Source organism: Caretta caretta, chromosome 3 (assembly GCF_965140235.1).
Source record: "Caretta caretta isolate rCarCar2 chromosome 3, rCarCar1.hap1, whole genome shotgun sequence".
Taxonomy (NCBI): Eukaryota; Metazoa; Chordata; order Testudines; family Cheloniidae; genus Caretta; species Caretta caretta.
Window position 1 is genome coordinate 115,708,869 of NC_134208.1, and position 15,164 is coordinate 115,724,032.

Consider the following 15,164-nt stretch of genomic DNA (forward strand, 5'->3'; position numbering starts at 1 on the left):
GGGAAGTTTTATTTGCGTCAAAGGACTATTTGAACCAATAGGCTGGACAAGAATGAATTTTAAAATTGTGGGTTTCCCAGGAAATCTCTAGGGGAAGGTGTATGCAAATGTACCTCTCCAGTTGTGCAACAACTCAGCCTTTTGAAGCTTCACCCTGAGAAGGGGACTTTTGTCTGCTCATTACCTGTTACATGAGGACAAGATCAGAGGCCTAACAATGAGGAACTCAGATTCACGGGGTGCTTGTTCTGCACTAACAGCTGTTATTAACTTGTAACCACAGAAAACCCCTTGGTGGGGATGAGAGGGCTGGTCACCTGCCAGAGCCCCTGTTGGAGTTGGGAGGATCTCTGGTAAACTAATTAGCATATGTACACATTTATAGCCTCTGAGGAGAAGCAAAGCTTATCTGCTAAGCCAGTCTGACTTTCACACTGTAGAAAAACATGGGGCTCTACCCAAGTGAGGTGAGTGCTTGAGGAGCCTGAAGCCTAGAAAGGGTACCCTTGCCAGACTACGAGAAGAAAATTCAGGTGCAGTTGCCCTGAACTCTGACAAAGTAGCTTGCTACATCCCCATGTATCATATGTGCCAGGCTTGGTTTGCAACTTACCTGAAGAAAAAAATCATACCAAGATCATATTCTTTTGCAGCATTTTCTGTGCCAATCACCAAAACATTTGCTGCATCTAGTTTAAAAATAAGAGGAAGGGAATAACACTTTAGGAGGCACAACAGTTTCAGTATTTTATACCTGTTAAACATTTATAACTAACTCCAGTTTTAACAGTCTTTATCTGGGAACAGTACTTCCAAAATAAAAGTACTACATATTTTTTTTAAAATAGAAATGCTTTCAAGGAGGGAGTATAAGAAGCAATTACAATCCATAGAATTGCATGGGTTCTCAAAAATGCACATTCATTCCCGATTTTGATTTTTGCATTCCACTAGCCCAGTTCCCTTAAATTTTTAGTGAAATATAGTACTCATGAAAAATATAGGACACAGGATGGAACTGATGGCAGCGGACAACAAATGAAAAATAGGAATGGGAGTGAGGTCATAGGTGTAAACAAGGGAATCGGACAGGGGATATCAAGCAGAGAACCCTGGAAAGTAAACACTGCTCTATGAAGGAGACCCAGGAGTCAGTAGATACCACCCAGAGGAATTCTGACTGATGTGTGAGGAACAATGGTGTGCCCCACAGTTGCAGACAACCTCCCTGTTGCGCTTGCTAGCCAGGAGACTGAAATCCTCTTTGTCCATACAGCAAAATCCAGGTCTACACTAAGTTTTGCCAGCATAGTTATGTTGGTTAGGAGTGTGAAAAATCATACCCCATAACAGACATAGCCATGCTGCCAAAAGCCCTAGTGTTGATGCAGTTTTACCAGCAAAAAGAGCGTTTTTGCTGCTATGGTTTATTTCATTTGGGGAATTGGGATAAGCTGTGAGGGGTTGCTGGTGTAACTATACCAGCAAACCCTTTTTAGTGCAGACAAGGCTTAAGATAGCAGTCAAATGTGCATCAACCCCAATGTGACCGAATCACTTCTAGGGCTGGGGTGAAGTGTTAAATTCAGGGTCTGTGCCCATTCAGTCCTTTGCCTTATTGCAAACTTACTTGGCAAACAAGTATCTATTAAGGCTACTTGAGGTGGTGACTGTGATGTGGATTCATTTCCAATGGAAACTGAATTGACACCGGCCACTTAAAAGCCATGACTTTTATCCACTAAGGCAGTACAGAATTGGGAAAGTTGTTGAAGTGATGAAGTGAGCTGTAGCTCACAAAAGCTTATGCTCAAATAAATTGGTTAGTCTCTAAGGTGCCACAAGTACTCCTTTTCTTTTTGTTGTAGTGGTTGATCAAATGCTCAAAATGATCAAAAGTCTCAAATGCTATGCAAAACTATTACAATATCATCAGTGTTCTCTGATGGAAGAGAGCACTTGTCAGCATATCCCTTCATTTTCCCATGTTAAAATATCACAGCCCAGTTATTTCATCTGTATTTGTTATACTTTCCATCATGGTTAAAATACATTTGACATAGAATGAATTACATAACATGTAATATCATGGTATAAAGTGGGCACAAATCCCATTACATTTAATGGGAGTTTTGTCCACTTATACCATGCCAGAATTGTGTCCACTGTGGTTACCAGAGAACTGCATGAACAGAATGAGAGAGAAAAGTTGAAGAATCATTTAGTAATAAATTACTAATTAGGCAGGCATTTCAAAAGTTTATACCTAATTAGGATAAGCCACAACTTCCCACCTCCATATCCCACCAAATACTACTTTTCCTCATGTCTGTGGCCTTCTAGGAAAATCTGTGGTACTCTGTTACTTACCACCTTAGAAATACTATAGTGACAATCAGCATGGATTTGTCAAGAACAAATCATGTCAAACCAACCTAATAGCTTTCTTTGAAAGGGTAACAAGCTTTGTGAATGGGGGGAAACAGTAGGTGTGGTATATCTTGACTTTAGTAAGACTTTTGATATGGTCTTGCATGACCTTCTCATAAACAAACAAAGAAAATACAACCTAGACGAAGCTACTATAAGGTGGGTGCATAACTGGTTGCAAAACTGTTCCCAGAGTAGTTATCAGTGGTACACAGTCAAGCTGGAAGGGCATACTGAGTGGGGTCCCACAGGGATCGTCCTGGGTCTGGTTCTGTTCCATGTCTTTGTCAACTATTTCAATAATGGCATAGACAGTATGCTTATAAAGTTTGCAGATGATACCAAGCTAGGTGGGGTTGTAAGTGCATTGAAGGGCAGGATTAAAATTCAAAATGATTTGGAAAAACTGAATAGTCTGAAGTAAATAGGCTGAAATTTTTAATAAGAACAAATGCAAAGTACTCCACTTAAGAAGGATCAATCAATTGCACACATACAAAATGGGAAATGACTGCCTTGGAAGGAGTACTGCAGAAAGGGATCTGGAGGTCACAGTGGATCACAAGCTAAACAGGAGTCAACAGTGTAACACTATTGCAAAACATCATTCTGGGATATATTAGCAGAAAGGGATCTGGAGGTCACAGTGGATCACAAGCTAAACAGGAGTCAACAGTGTAACACTATTGCAAAACATCATTCTGGGATATATTAGCAGGAGTGTTGTAAGCAAGACACAAGAAGTAATTTTTCCACTCTACTCCAGCTGAGGTCTTATCAGCACAGAGTATTGTGTCCAGTTCTGGGAGTCACATTTCAGGAAAGGTGTGACAAATTGGAGAAAGTCCAGAGGAGAACAACAAAAATGATTAAAGGTCTCGAAAACATGACTGATGAGGAAAGACTGACAAAACTGGTTTTGTTTGATCTGGAGAAGAGAAGACTGAGGGGAGACACCATAAGTTTTCCAGTACATAAAAGGTTGGTACAAGGAGGAGGGAGAAAAATTTTTCTCCTTAACCTGTGAGGACAGGACAAGAAGCAATATGCTTAAATTGCAGCATGGGAGGTCTAGGTTGGACATTAGGAAAAAATTCCTGTCAGGGTACTTAAGTACTGGAACAAATTGCAGAGGGAGATTGTGGAATCTCCTTAGTCATTGGAGGTTTTTAAAAGCAGGTTAGACAAACACTTGTCAGGGGTGATCTAGACAATACTTAGTCCTGCCTTGAGTGCAGACGACTGGATTAGAAGTCCCTTCCAAACCTATGATTCTATAGCTGCCAAATGAAACAACAATGCAACCAGTGCACTTTAGTAGGCAGGGACTAGGGACATAATTCCCAAGTTTGTTACTTTGTGCTTATATATGCTCAACATTTTACTCTCCAGTGTACAAGATTGAGCGAGTTGTTATCCAACCATTGCCATGTCAGCATGCCATCTGACACTACATTCAGCATGAGGATATGACTACCCACAAAACATCCTAGCTGCTAGCACAATCACATTTTGAAAAGAACAAGTGTTTTAAATCTCCCTCCAACCCAGTAGAAAACTTGCATCTATGAGAGAAGAGAAGTCAGAGCAAGCAGTGAGGAAATAGACATGGCAGCTACAATTGGGGGGATGGCACCACCACCAACAATAATAATATTTATCTTATGGTAAAGGCCCCAACTGGGTTAGGACCCCCATTGTGCTGTATAAAACAGAAAAGACAAAATTACTGCCTCGAAGTAAAAAGCCAGTGCTCATATGGAAGCATTGCCTCCCTTGTTCTAATACACATAGACCTGTTGTACAGTGTTTCATTCTTCCACATTAATCTTTCCAAGCAAAATATGTCCAAAAGTATTTTGTGTTTGAAGCCAAAGGGCTAGATTCTGTTCTCGTTTACAGTAGTGTAAGTTGTCTCTGCATCCTCATCTGTAATACGAGTTAATATCACTTTCTTTCATTACTGGGGTTTGGCCAGGCTTAATTCATTAAGGTTTGTGAAACACCCTGATACTATGCTGAGCACTGCTGAAATGCCTATTAACAGTATCTTTCATCCCTCTTACCTTCACATACATTGTTAGTTTAACTAATGTACTCTCCACTTCTTCCAAGATAGTAAACTGTTCAAGAGCCAACATTTGTGGAAGCCCACTTGTGGTCTTCCAGACCAACAACGATTCCAAGAATTATTCTCTGGTTAGTACCCTTCAGCTAATTCAGCATTCATCACACAATATTCATATCCAAGCCACAGCTTCACAGATTTTCTGAGAAATCTCAGGTTGAATCATTGCCAAATATTTTGTTGAAGGCTTGCCGTAGTGGACTCTTCAACAGTTACACTAGTGATTAAATTTGGCCCACTATATCCACTGTATTTTCTTGATCAGAAAGGTATCCTTTCACTTTGGTGTGTAATTTTGTTTTAAAGGGTAAATATTCAGCAAGCTTCTCTCTCCTCCTATTAATGGCCAGCTTGCAGTATTCAGGGGACACATCTTAAATTCATAATACAGATCAGGGCTGGAGAAGTTTATCAGACATGCAAGGGACAATAAAGATCAGGAAAAGAGCATCAATGATTAGGGAAAGTGCCCTGATGAGAAGTCCAGCCAGCTGCAAGGAAAGGGGAGATTGTTGGAATTCTAACCAGGCTGCTCTCCCAGGATCTTGTTCTGGGCTTTTAAAATCACCCTCACACTAGAATGCCCAATAAATATGAAACCTCTAAACTTTCTGGCTGCAGGAAAGAAACCGCATCCCCTCCCTCCCTCCCTCCTTTCCACCCCAAAGACCCCTGCAGTGGATGGGTGGGTTGAGGATATCACCACTGCTCTATTCAGCTTCCCACAAAAGATGTCTTCACTATTCTATTCCCATCCCAAGCTTCCTCCCCAATAAAAAGCAACAATGCCTCTTAGCTTTTCCAAGCAAGAGCAGAGTGAAAGATGTGTTTTTACTTTTATCTGCAGGGCTCTGATTAACAGCTGTGAAACTGCCAAGACTGGTCAGCTTTCATTTTGCTGCAGATTGGTAAAGTTATGAGCAACTATAGAGGAATTAGAACTGTCTGGAGACTAAAGATGACAATCTGCATGTAAACTACTGCTGTGCTATATTCATAACTATAATATCTAGAAACTTTCAGATGAAAGCTTAATTCTGCCGAATTTGATGGCAAAGGACTACTTACTAGAAAAAGCTTCGTATTTCCCAGTAACAAGTAGGCTGCAGAACAGATGGTATATTACTGCATTCTAGTTTAGACCTTTTGTAGTCAATATATAGATTACAACTTATTGGTTATGTTATCATCTTAAGTTACCAGCTACCTTCTTATATTACCACTTACTATACATGACAGCTGGTCAAAAAATGTTCAGACTAAAAAATTTTGTAGTTGGAAAGGAGGGTTTTTGTCAAAAGATTTGAGAAATTTTTATTTGACAATTTATTTTTTTCCGACATTTTTCAAAATGAAGAATTTTGGTTATCAAATATCCCACCATTTTTTATTTTGTTTAAAAGTTGTGGGACAACAGCTAGAATCTGTTGCGGAGGAAAAGGACGTCTGGTCCTTCTTACTCTCCATGCTGCCGCTGCAACCTCACCAGGAAAAGTGGCATAAAGGAAGAAAAAATATGAAAAACTTCATTTTTGTTTTGAAATGTTGATTAGAAACAGAACAACCTTCCATTTGAAACTTCTTGCAAAAATAGAAATTCTTTTATCAAACTTTCAAAATGATTTTTTCGGGGCAATTTATTTTTGGTGGGGAGGAGGGATCCTATTTTCCAACCAGTTCTGTCATTTCTGGAAAATCATAAGTTATTTGCAAGTGCGGAGAATGTTGCTCTGCCAAAGGTTTGTTTTGTCTTCAGTTTTTGTTTTATTAAGAAAATTGTGAGAAGGCAATTTTGTTCGACGGTATCAAAATATTCCGATACTATGTCAAAGTACATATGAGAGTGTAGAAAATTACTACTACTTTTCTATATAACTCACCCATATTTTGTTCCCAAAATAAGATAAAGCTGCTCAAAATAGGTTTTAAAAATCTACCTCTAGGCAAACTTGTTATTTCAACATATCCATATGAAGTCAGGTCATGACACAGATTACCAAGATGATATTCATCTGCTGTTGCGAAGGCTGTGCACTGCATCAGATCCTGTGCCAAAGGAATACAAGCTTGGGTTAAAAAAATGCTGAAGTGACATGTTTACAGGATATATGTCTGGCTCTGTGGCCAAGTTTGTTATATGATTTGACATTCATTTAATTATTAGTTTCTCTATGGTGGTCATCACCATAATATCAGAGCACCACACAAACACTAATGAATTTATCCTGTCCCTAAGAGATAGTGGAGTATAATTATCCCTATTTTACAGATAGGGGACTGGAGCAACAGATAAAGTGATGTGCCTTAAGTCGCCTTATGACAAAGCCAGGAACGGAACTCAGGTCTCCTGAATGCCAGTCCAGTGCCTTAACAGAAAGACCATCCTTCCACTCTTACTGCTACTTAATTTTGTACATGACTTAGGACTTGCTCCCAAGTGAAAACAATGGCAAGGCTCCCATTGAGGATCAGGCCCTTAAGAAACTAAGGTAATAGGGCCAGTTCCCGCCCACCCCATGTCTCCTGAGCAAGGGCTAGTCACAACGGCAGGCCCAATATTCTTGTGAGTGCAGAGCCTACTCCCCATTTGCAATCCCTGGGATCTAAACTACCTCAAAAAGGGCTGGAGTGCAGAATGGGCCATAGCCCTTCCGTGCTTTGCACCAATCAATAGAAATGGACAACTGTAGGGGATACATTTCACGCTGCAGAGAGCTAGCACAGTATTCATGAAAGAACAGTGTGCTCTCCACTGCTCCTAATGCAGAACAGCAGATAACTGCCATAATCTTTCAATATTCAAAGAACATATGTTAAATACCTAAAACACCACACTGAAACAAACTGTAGGCACAATGTAATGGATGAAAAAAGTGTATTGTCACACAGTTGCAAATGAGACACACTGGCAATCTGCAGCTGATTATAATACTACTGGAAAAGGCTTTTTACTTTTGGGGGTGCATTTCATGTTGTATGCGAGAGTCACTCCTGATGCTTATCAAACCCCATGTAACTTGATGAGAACCTACTTTCTCACAGAGATGCCTATACCCAGTTATGTGAATCAGTGCCCATACAGCAAAACTTTGTTTCCTTTTAATGTAAGCCTTTTTCTTATCCCTGCCCTAATCTTATTATCTCATCAATTCAATGATTGTTACAATTCTACGTTTAACACAGCCTAGAAAAATTCTACTTCATCACTCATCTGGGGTAAGGAGCTTAATTTGAGAAGCAAATAAAATATTCATGTTTAAGATCACCCTTATATTAAGAATGAGTGAATGGTTTTGTATCTGGTAAATGTTCATGACCATTTTGGAAGGCTAACTTAACAATGGAAGGTATTTGTTGCCAGTTCACTTGCTAGAATTGTTTAAATAAAGTTCTGGTTTTAAGAGTATTTCTTGTACAACTATACACTCTCACGCTGATAAAATCCATGTCTTTACCCTAAGTTTCTAGAAAGCTTAGGTTATTGGAATTGCAAAAATGGTCCCTCATGGTCCCAAACATTTGGGCCCAAGGTTACAGAGAGAGCAGCAGCTCTATTCCTCAGTTCCTTCCAGCTAGCTGTACACAGTCAGAAACCCTCAACCTTCCTCTAGTTCAGTGGTGGGCAAACTTTTTGGCCTGAGGACCACATTGGAGTTCTGAAACTGTATGGAGGGCTGGGTAGGGAAGGCTGTGCCTCCCCAAACAGCCTAGCCCCTGCCCCCTATCTGCCCCCTGACTGTCCCCCCGAACCCTTGACCCATCCAATCCCCCCCTGCTCTTTGTCCCCTGACTGTCCCCTCCCACCCCCAGGACCCCACCACCAATCCACACCCCTGCCCCCTGACAGGCCCCACACCTATCCAACTGTCCCCTAACTGCCCCCTAGGACCACCTGCCCCTTACCCAACCCCCCTGCTCCCTACCCCCTTACCATGCCGCTCAGAGCACCAGGACTGGCAGCCATACTGCCCGGCTGGAGCCAGTCGTGCTGCCCAGCAGGAGCTCGCAGCCCCACCACTCAGAGTGCTGGCGGCACGGCGAGCTGAGGCTGCGGGGAAAGGGGGATAGCCTACCCGGCTGTGAGTTCAAGGGCCGGGCAGGATGGTCCCACGGGCCGGATGTGACTCATGGGCCGTAGTTTGCCCATCTCTGCTCTAGTTGCTTTCCATCTTACGCAGTTCTTTGTCACTTGTTTTAGACTAGAAGCCCCATAACATGGTTTTCAGTTTTTCAATTTAAATTTGTTGTTTTACTCTCTTAGTGCTATGGATGCCTCCAGTTGGCACTGAAGGATGGCTGGTAAGGTAACCAGCTTTACATGTGCCCTCTTTGTGTAATGCAGAGAGGTCAATGCATGCACAATGGCTCATCTTCCTCAAAGACTCACTTGCTGGGAGCGTGTTCTCCTGTACTACCTTTACCTCGTCCTCCCTGATTGTGCAGGCTCTCTGAGAAGCTCAGACTGAGCACCAGGACCCTCTTCGTTGGCAAAAGCCAAGCAGAGGTGTGGATCCATTAAGACCTTGGACTGAAGGGGAAGAAGGAATCAGTCAGTCTAAAGCACCAGGGTGAATGAACTGCTGTTCATCACATTATCCCTATGGAACTAGCAGAATGGTTTGGACAGTCTTGAATATCAAAACCTAGAAAAAGGCCCTGTAACAAAGCTGGGGACTCTGGTTCTTAAATGTAGTTCTCCAGTTTCCATTGAAGACCGCATCCTCTGCCCCACTAGCTGAAGGATTTGAATCTTTAAAACAGGAAACCTGGAAGAAGAACCTATTCCTTAGCATCCCTATAGGGATTCAGTCTTCATGGGCTCTTAGGAATGTAAGAACCACCTCACCTACTGTGTCTGCACTTAAAATTCAAGTTCTTACTAGCCTGCATAGCTACCACTTTAGACAGCTGAACAGGAGGTTGTTTCATACTTTGTGGCCACAGCAGCTAGACAGAATAGTGATACTACTAATCACTGAGGACTTGTTTGGTCAATCCAAGGACTTGCAAGTAACCCATCCACTCATCCTAGTTTCTTCCACAAAAGCTGACAGACTACCACAGACAAATCTGCACTGCCATGGCTGGGATATTTCTACCAGCACCCCGCATCAAGTATTCGGTAGTCGCTGAAGAAATACTAAAATCCTCTCCTGATGACAGAGTATAAGGAAACTTAATCTCCTTGATAAGAAGGCTTATTCCTCATCTATTCTGTGAATGAGGATGACTAACTGTCTAACTCTTTTGGCCAGACTACTTCCAGATGAGACTACTTCCAAAAGAACAAGCTGAAATCCCTCATGGATCACCTGCCAGAAGACCTAAAGAGGGAACCTAAAGCCATCATTCCAAAAGGCAGGATGTAGTCAAACACTCTCTAAAGGCTACTTATGATTCAGATACAGCAGCATGCTCTTTTACAACTGCAGTGATAATCATATAGCCTGCATGTTTGAAGAGTTCTGGGTTTATTCAAGATATGCAAAGGAAGAGTAGATTGTGCTTTTCAAGGACCAGAGGTGATGATGGTGGGTAGAGAAAAGCATTTTCAGGAGTCTGCAGTCACAGCACAGTCTCCACTGGTGAAAGGTACACATTCAAAATTGGTCAATTTGAAGTTCATAGTTTAGGAGAATTCTTGGATTCCTCATTGATGCTAAACTGTTCCACAGAAGCATTCATGAGTAATGCTTTCTATCACCTCCAGTAGGCTAAGAGATTCTGTCCCACCTTGGCAGATGATGGCCTGACCTCATTTATACAAGCCTTAGTCACTTCTCAGCTGGAGTACAACAATGTAATATACCTGCGCATAAAACCTTCAGCACTCAGGAAACCCCAACTAGTACAGAATGTTACAGTATCTCTCTTCAACCACACAGGCTGTGAGCACACAAGTTGTCCCCTGCTCTCTACACTGATTTCCCATAGAACTGAATCATATTCAAGGTGCTCCATGGCGTGGGGCCAGGATATCTAAGACTGCCTAAAGCTCTGGGATGAAGACCATGGTTGACAACCACATTCCTCTGGCACACTCTACTCTATTGAACTCTCTACAATAAGGGTAAAGCTCATCTGTGCAGGAGACAGAACTTTCTCAGGGGACAGTCTGAGACCGTGGAATGAACTCCCACAGGAACTAAGGACCATTACAAACATTACCACTTTCTGTTACAAGTGCAAGACATTTCCTTTGCATTGCCTTCTCTAAGGAACATATAGCAACATGTATATTAATTTTTTTTTTAAACCGTTTTAAAAAAACCCTACACTATATATGCTCCTCCCTCTGGGGAGATTGAGAGAACAAACAACACATGATAGAGGTATAGTCACACTGTTCAATACACTACTGAAAGGCACTCAGATACCACAGTGTAAGGGCCTATGCAGAATAAAAGTTAGTGAGGAAAACAAATGACACCTTGGAAAAATACCTCAAAGATTTTCCATTTCAGGGTGGATAAAAACAGAGTTAAGAACTCCACAAAAAACAGATTTTTTTTTTCATTTAAATAGGTTTATATTTAAAAAGAAATGTATGGGAAATTAAGTTTGAAATTATGATAACCTATATTAAGGCCTAAACTTACCTTAATTTATTGAAATAATATAAATAAAAATATTCAAGCAGTACATGTTTGCTGCCAAAGTTTTAAAGAAAGTCAACCTACTGGCTAAGCACCTGGAACCAGACTTTGCTGAAGTGCTAAACCAGCTTTTAACAAGAGTAGCCTCTTCTGCAGGTAAAAAGAAAATATTTTCTTCCTTTCAGTTTATTTATCTGGTCAGTTCAATGACTAGCTCATTCTAAGTTGAGAAACTCATTGGGAGTTAAGATCAGTAAAGCTCATTTTCCTTTTCCAAACTATGACGGTGTAAGGATGAGATCTGCTAGTTCTAAAACCTTGCAAGACACGGTGATCAGAAAAGGTTCAATCCCTAGCCATGGATACTTTGTTTAATAAATCAGTTTTAAATGCAAAACATCTTTTGATAAATTTTTCTTCTGTGTCCAGCACATTTAAGGTAGATTTATTTAACTAATGAACAGCAATCTTAAAATGCTGTTGTTGTGTATTTTAATTGATTTCCAGTTTTCAACCAAAGGCAGCTTGACATGAATCACAAGAATAAAAAAAAAAATCTAGTGAATCAAAAATGATTGACACATTTCTTAACATAATTAAGAATCTGAATAAATGTATGTTAAGCTATGTAACTGCCTAAATGTGTGTAGGTATAGTTTATCTCCATGGTTAGCAAAAAGAAATACCAAATTTAGTGTAAAAAAACCCAAAAAAACAAAAAAACAAAACCAATCCACTATATTATGTTGCAAATCAACATGTTTCAATGATTAACTAACCAATGAGAATCAAACTTTTAGAAAAATAACTAAAGAACAGAAACGCAAAACAAGATTAAAATCAATTATTTAAATCAAGGTTTCCTGCTTGCCTATTTAAATCAACTGATTGAGCTGAATCAATTCACTCTGCTCCATTCATTGGGACTACATCAGTCATCTTGCAGAAGTCATAAGAATGGCCATACTGAGTCAGATCAAAGGTCCATCCAGCCCAGTATCCTGTCTGCCGACAGTGGCCAATGCCAGGTTCACTCCCTCTGGGGCACCTAACAGGTAACGATCTAGTGATCTCTCTCCTGCCATCAATCTCCACCCTCTGACAAATAGAAGCTAGGGACACCATTCCTTACCCATCCTGGCTAATAGCTATAAATGGACTTAACCTCCATAAATTTATCTAGTTCTCTTTTAAACCCTGTTATAGTCCTAGCCTTCATAACCTCCTCAGGCAAGGAGTTCCACAGGTTGACTGTGCACTGAGTGAAGAAGAACTTCCTTTTATTTGTTTTAAACCTGCTGCCCATTAATTTCATTTGGTGGCCCCTAGTTCTTATATTATGGGAACAAGTAAATAACTTTTCCTTATTCACTTTCTCCACCCCACTCATGATTTTATAGACCTCTATCATATCCCCCCTTAGTCTTCTCTTTTCCAAGCTGAAAAGTCCTAGTCTTTTCAATCTCTCCTAAAATGGGACCCATTCCAAATCCCTAATCATTTTAGTTGCCCTTTTCTGAACCTTTTCTAATGCCAGTATCTTTTTTGAGATGAGGGGACCACATCTATACACAGTATTCAAGATGTGAGCATACCATGGATTTATATAAGAGCAATAAGATACTCTCCGTCTTATTCTCTATCCCATTTTTAATGATTCCTAACATCCTGTTAGGTTTTTTAGACTGCCGCTGTACACTGTATGAATGTCTTCAGAGAACTATCCATGATGACTCCAAGATCTCTTTCCTGATTAGTTGTAGCTAAATTAGCCCCCATCATATTGTATGTATAGTTGGGGTTATTTTTTCCAATGTGCATTACTTTACATTTATCCACATTAAATTTCATTTGCCATTTTGTTGCCCAATCATTTAGTTTTGTGAGATTTTTTTGAAGTTTTTCACAGTCTGGTTTGGTCTTAACTATCTTGAGCAGTTTAGAATCATCCGCAAACTTTGCCACCTCACTGTTTACCCCTTTCTCCAGATCATTTATGAATAAGTTGAATAGGATTGGTCCTAGGACCAACCCTTGGGGAACACCTCTAGTTACCCCTCTCCATTCTGAAAATTTACCATTTATTCCTACCTTTTGTTCCCTGTCTTTTAATGTGTTCTCAATCCATGAAAGGATCTTCCCTCTTATCCCACGAAACTTAATTTATGTAAGAGCCTTTGGTAAGAGACCTTGTCAAAGGCTTTCTGGAAATCTAAGTTCACTATGTCCACTGGATCCCCCTTGTCCACATGTTTGTTGACCCCTTTAAAGAACTCTAATAGATTAGTAAGACATGATTTTCCTTTACGGAAACCATGTTGACTTTTGCACAACAATTTATGTTCTTCTATGGGTCTGACAATTTTATTCTTTACTATTGTTTCAACTAATTTGCCCGGTACTGATGTTAAACTTACCAGTCTGTAACTGCCAGGATCACCTCTAGAGCCCTTTTTAAATATTGGCGTTACATTAGCTATCTTCCAGTCATTGGGTACAGTAGCTGATTTAAAGGGCAGGTTATAAACCATAGTTAATAGTTCCGCAATTTCACACTTGCATTCTTTGAGAACTCTCTGAATGCCATCTGGTCCCGGTGACTTGTTACTGTTGAGTTTCTCAATTAATTCCAAAACCTCCTCTAATGACACTTCGATCTGTGACAATTCCTCAGATTTGTCACCTACAAAAGACGGCTCAGGTTTGGGAATCTCCCTAACATCCTCAGCCGTGAAGACTGAAGCAAAGAATTAATTTAGTTTCTCCGCAATGACTTTGTCGTCTTAAGTGCTCCTTTTGTATCTCTATTGTCCAGGGGCCCCACTGGTTGTTTAGCAGGCTTCCTGCTTCTGAAGTACTTAAAAAACATTTTGTTATTATTACCTTTTGAGTTTTTTGCTAGCTGTTCTTCAAACTCCTTTTTGGCTTTTCTTATTACATTTTTACACTTAATTTGGCAGTGTGTTTGCTCCTTTCTATTTACCCCACTAGGATTTGACTTCTACTTTTTAAAAGATGCCTTTTTATCTCTCACTGCTTTCTTTTACATGGTTGTTAAGCCATGCTGGTTCTTTTTTAGTGCTTTTACTGTGGTTTTTTAATTTGGGGTATACATTTAAGTTGGGCCTCTATTATGGTGTCTTTGAAGTGTCCATGCAGCTTCCAGGGATTCTACTCTAGTCACTGTACCTTTTAATTTCTGTTTAACTAACCTCCTCATTTTTGCATAGTTCCCCTTTCTGAAATTAAATGCCACAGTGTTGGGCTGCTGAGGTGTTCTTCCCACCACAGGAATGTTAAATGTTATTATATTTTGGTCACTATTTCTAAGCGGTCCTGTTAGTTACTTCTTGGACCAGATCCTGAACTCCACTCAGGACTAGATCAAGAATTGCCTTTCCCCTTGTGGGTTCCTGTAAGTGACTGCTTCTTGGAGCAGCTGGTAAAGTATCGAGAAATTTTGTCTCTGCATTTCGTCCTGAGGTGACATTTACCCAGTCAATATGGGGATAACTGAAATCCCCCACTATTATTGAGTTCTTTATTTTGATAACCTCTCTAATCCCCCTTAGCATTTCATAGTCACCATCACTGTCCTGGTCGGGTGATTGATAATAGATCCCTACTGTTATATTCTTATTAGAGCATGGAATTACTATCCATAGAGATTCAGACACGCCTTTTAGAGACTTTTTGTACAATGCAAGGAAAGTTTTTTTTAATGTCAACATATGTTCTTGTTGCAGTGTGTTCTGTGTCAGCCTTTTGCTGGGTTACAAAATGTCAGCATTCCAGTAGGTGGAGCTGTACGTTAAGAAAACGCACAGAAGTCATTTCTGAAATAACAAATGTTTTTATTAGGCCTGAATTTGTGTGACCTCTGGCATAATGTTTTGAAATGTGAAAGCTTCCTCTGAAAGAAGTACTATTTCAGTACTTCAGACAGTTTGCTCTGCCTTTTGACAATGGAAAAATCACAGCTGCACCTCATATTTTTACATGCATATTCT

The 15,164-nt window shown here is 40.3% G+C and overlaps 1 protein-coding gene across 9 annotated transcripts in view; it reads right to left on the reverse strand.

Annotated features, from left to right (window-relative positions):
• The window catches only part of RMND1 (required for meiotic nuclear division 1 homolog), a 50,496-nt gene that overhangs the window by 21,782 nt on the left and 13,550 nt on the right, over window positions 1–15,164 (reverse strand). For 7 of the 9 annotated variants that reach the window (XM_048844225.2, XM_048844230.2, XM_048844227.2 and 4 more), the window contains 2 exons: window positions 6,496–6,604; window positions 614–689 (listed from right to left, as the gene is read on the reverse strand). The exons of 1 other annotated variant lie outside the window; for it this stretch is intronic. In XM_048844225.2, coding sequence (XP_048700182.2) covers window positions 614–689; window positions 6,496–6,604 — 185 coding nt within the window. Of the gene's footprint in view, window positions 1–613; window positions 690–6,495; window positions 6,605–8,945; window positions 9,040–15,164 lie in introns of those variants that run through there. One more of the 9 variants, XM_048844231.2, reaches the window with a different exon arrangement.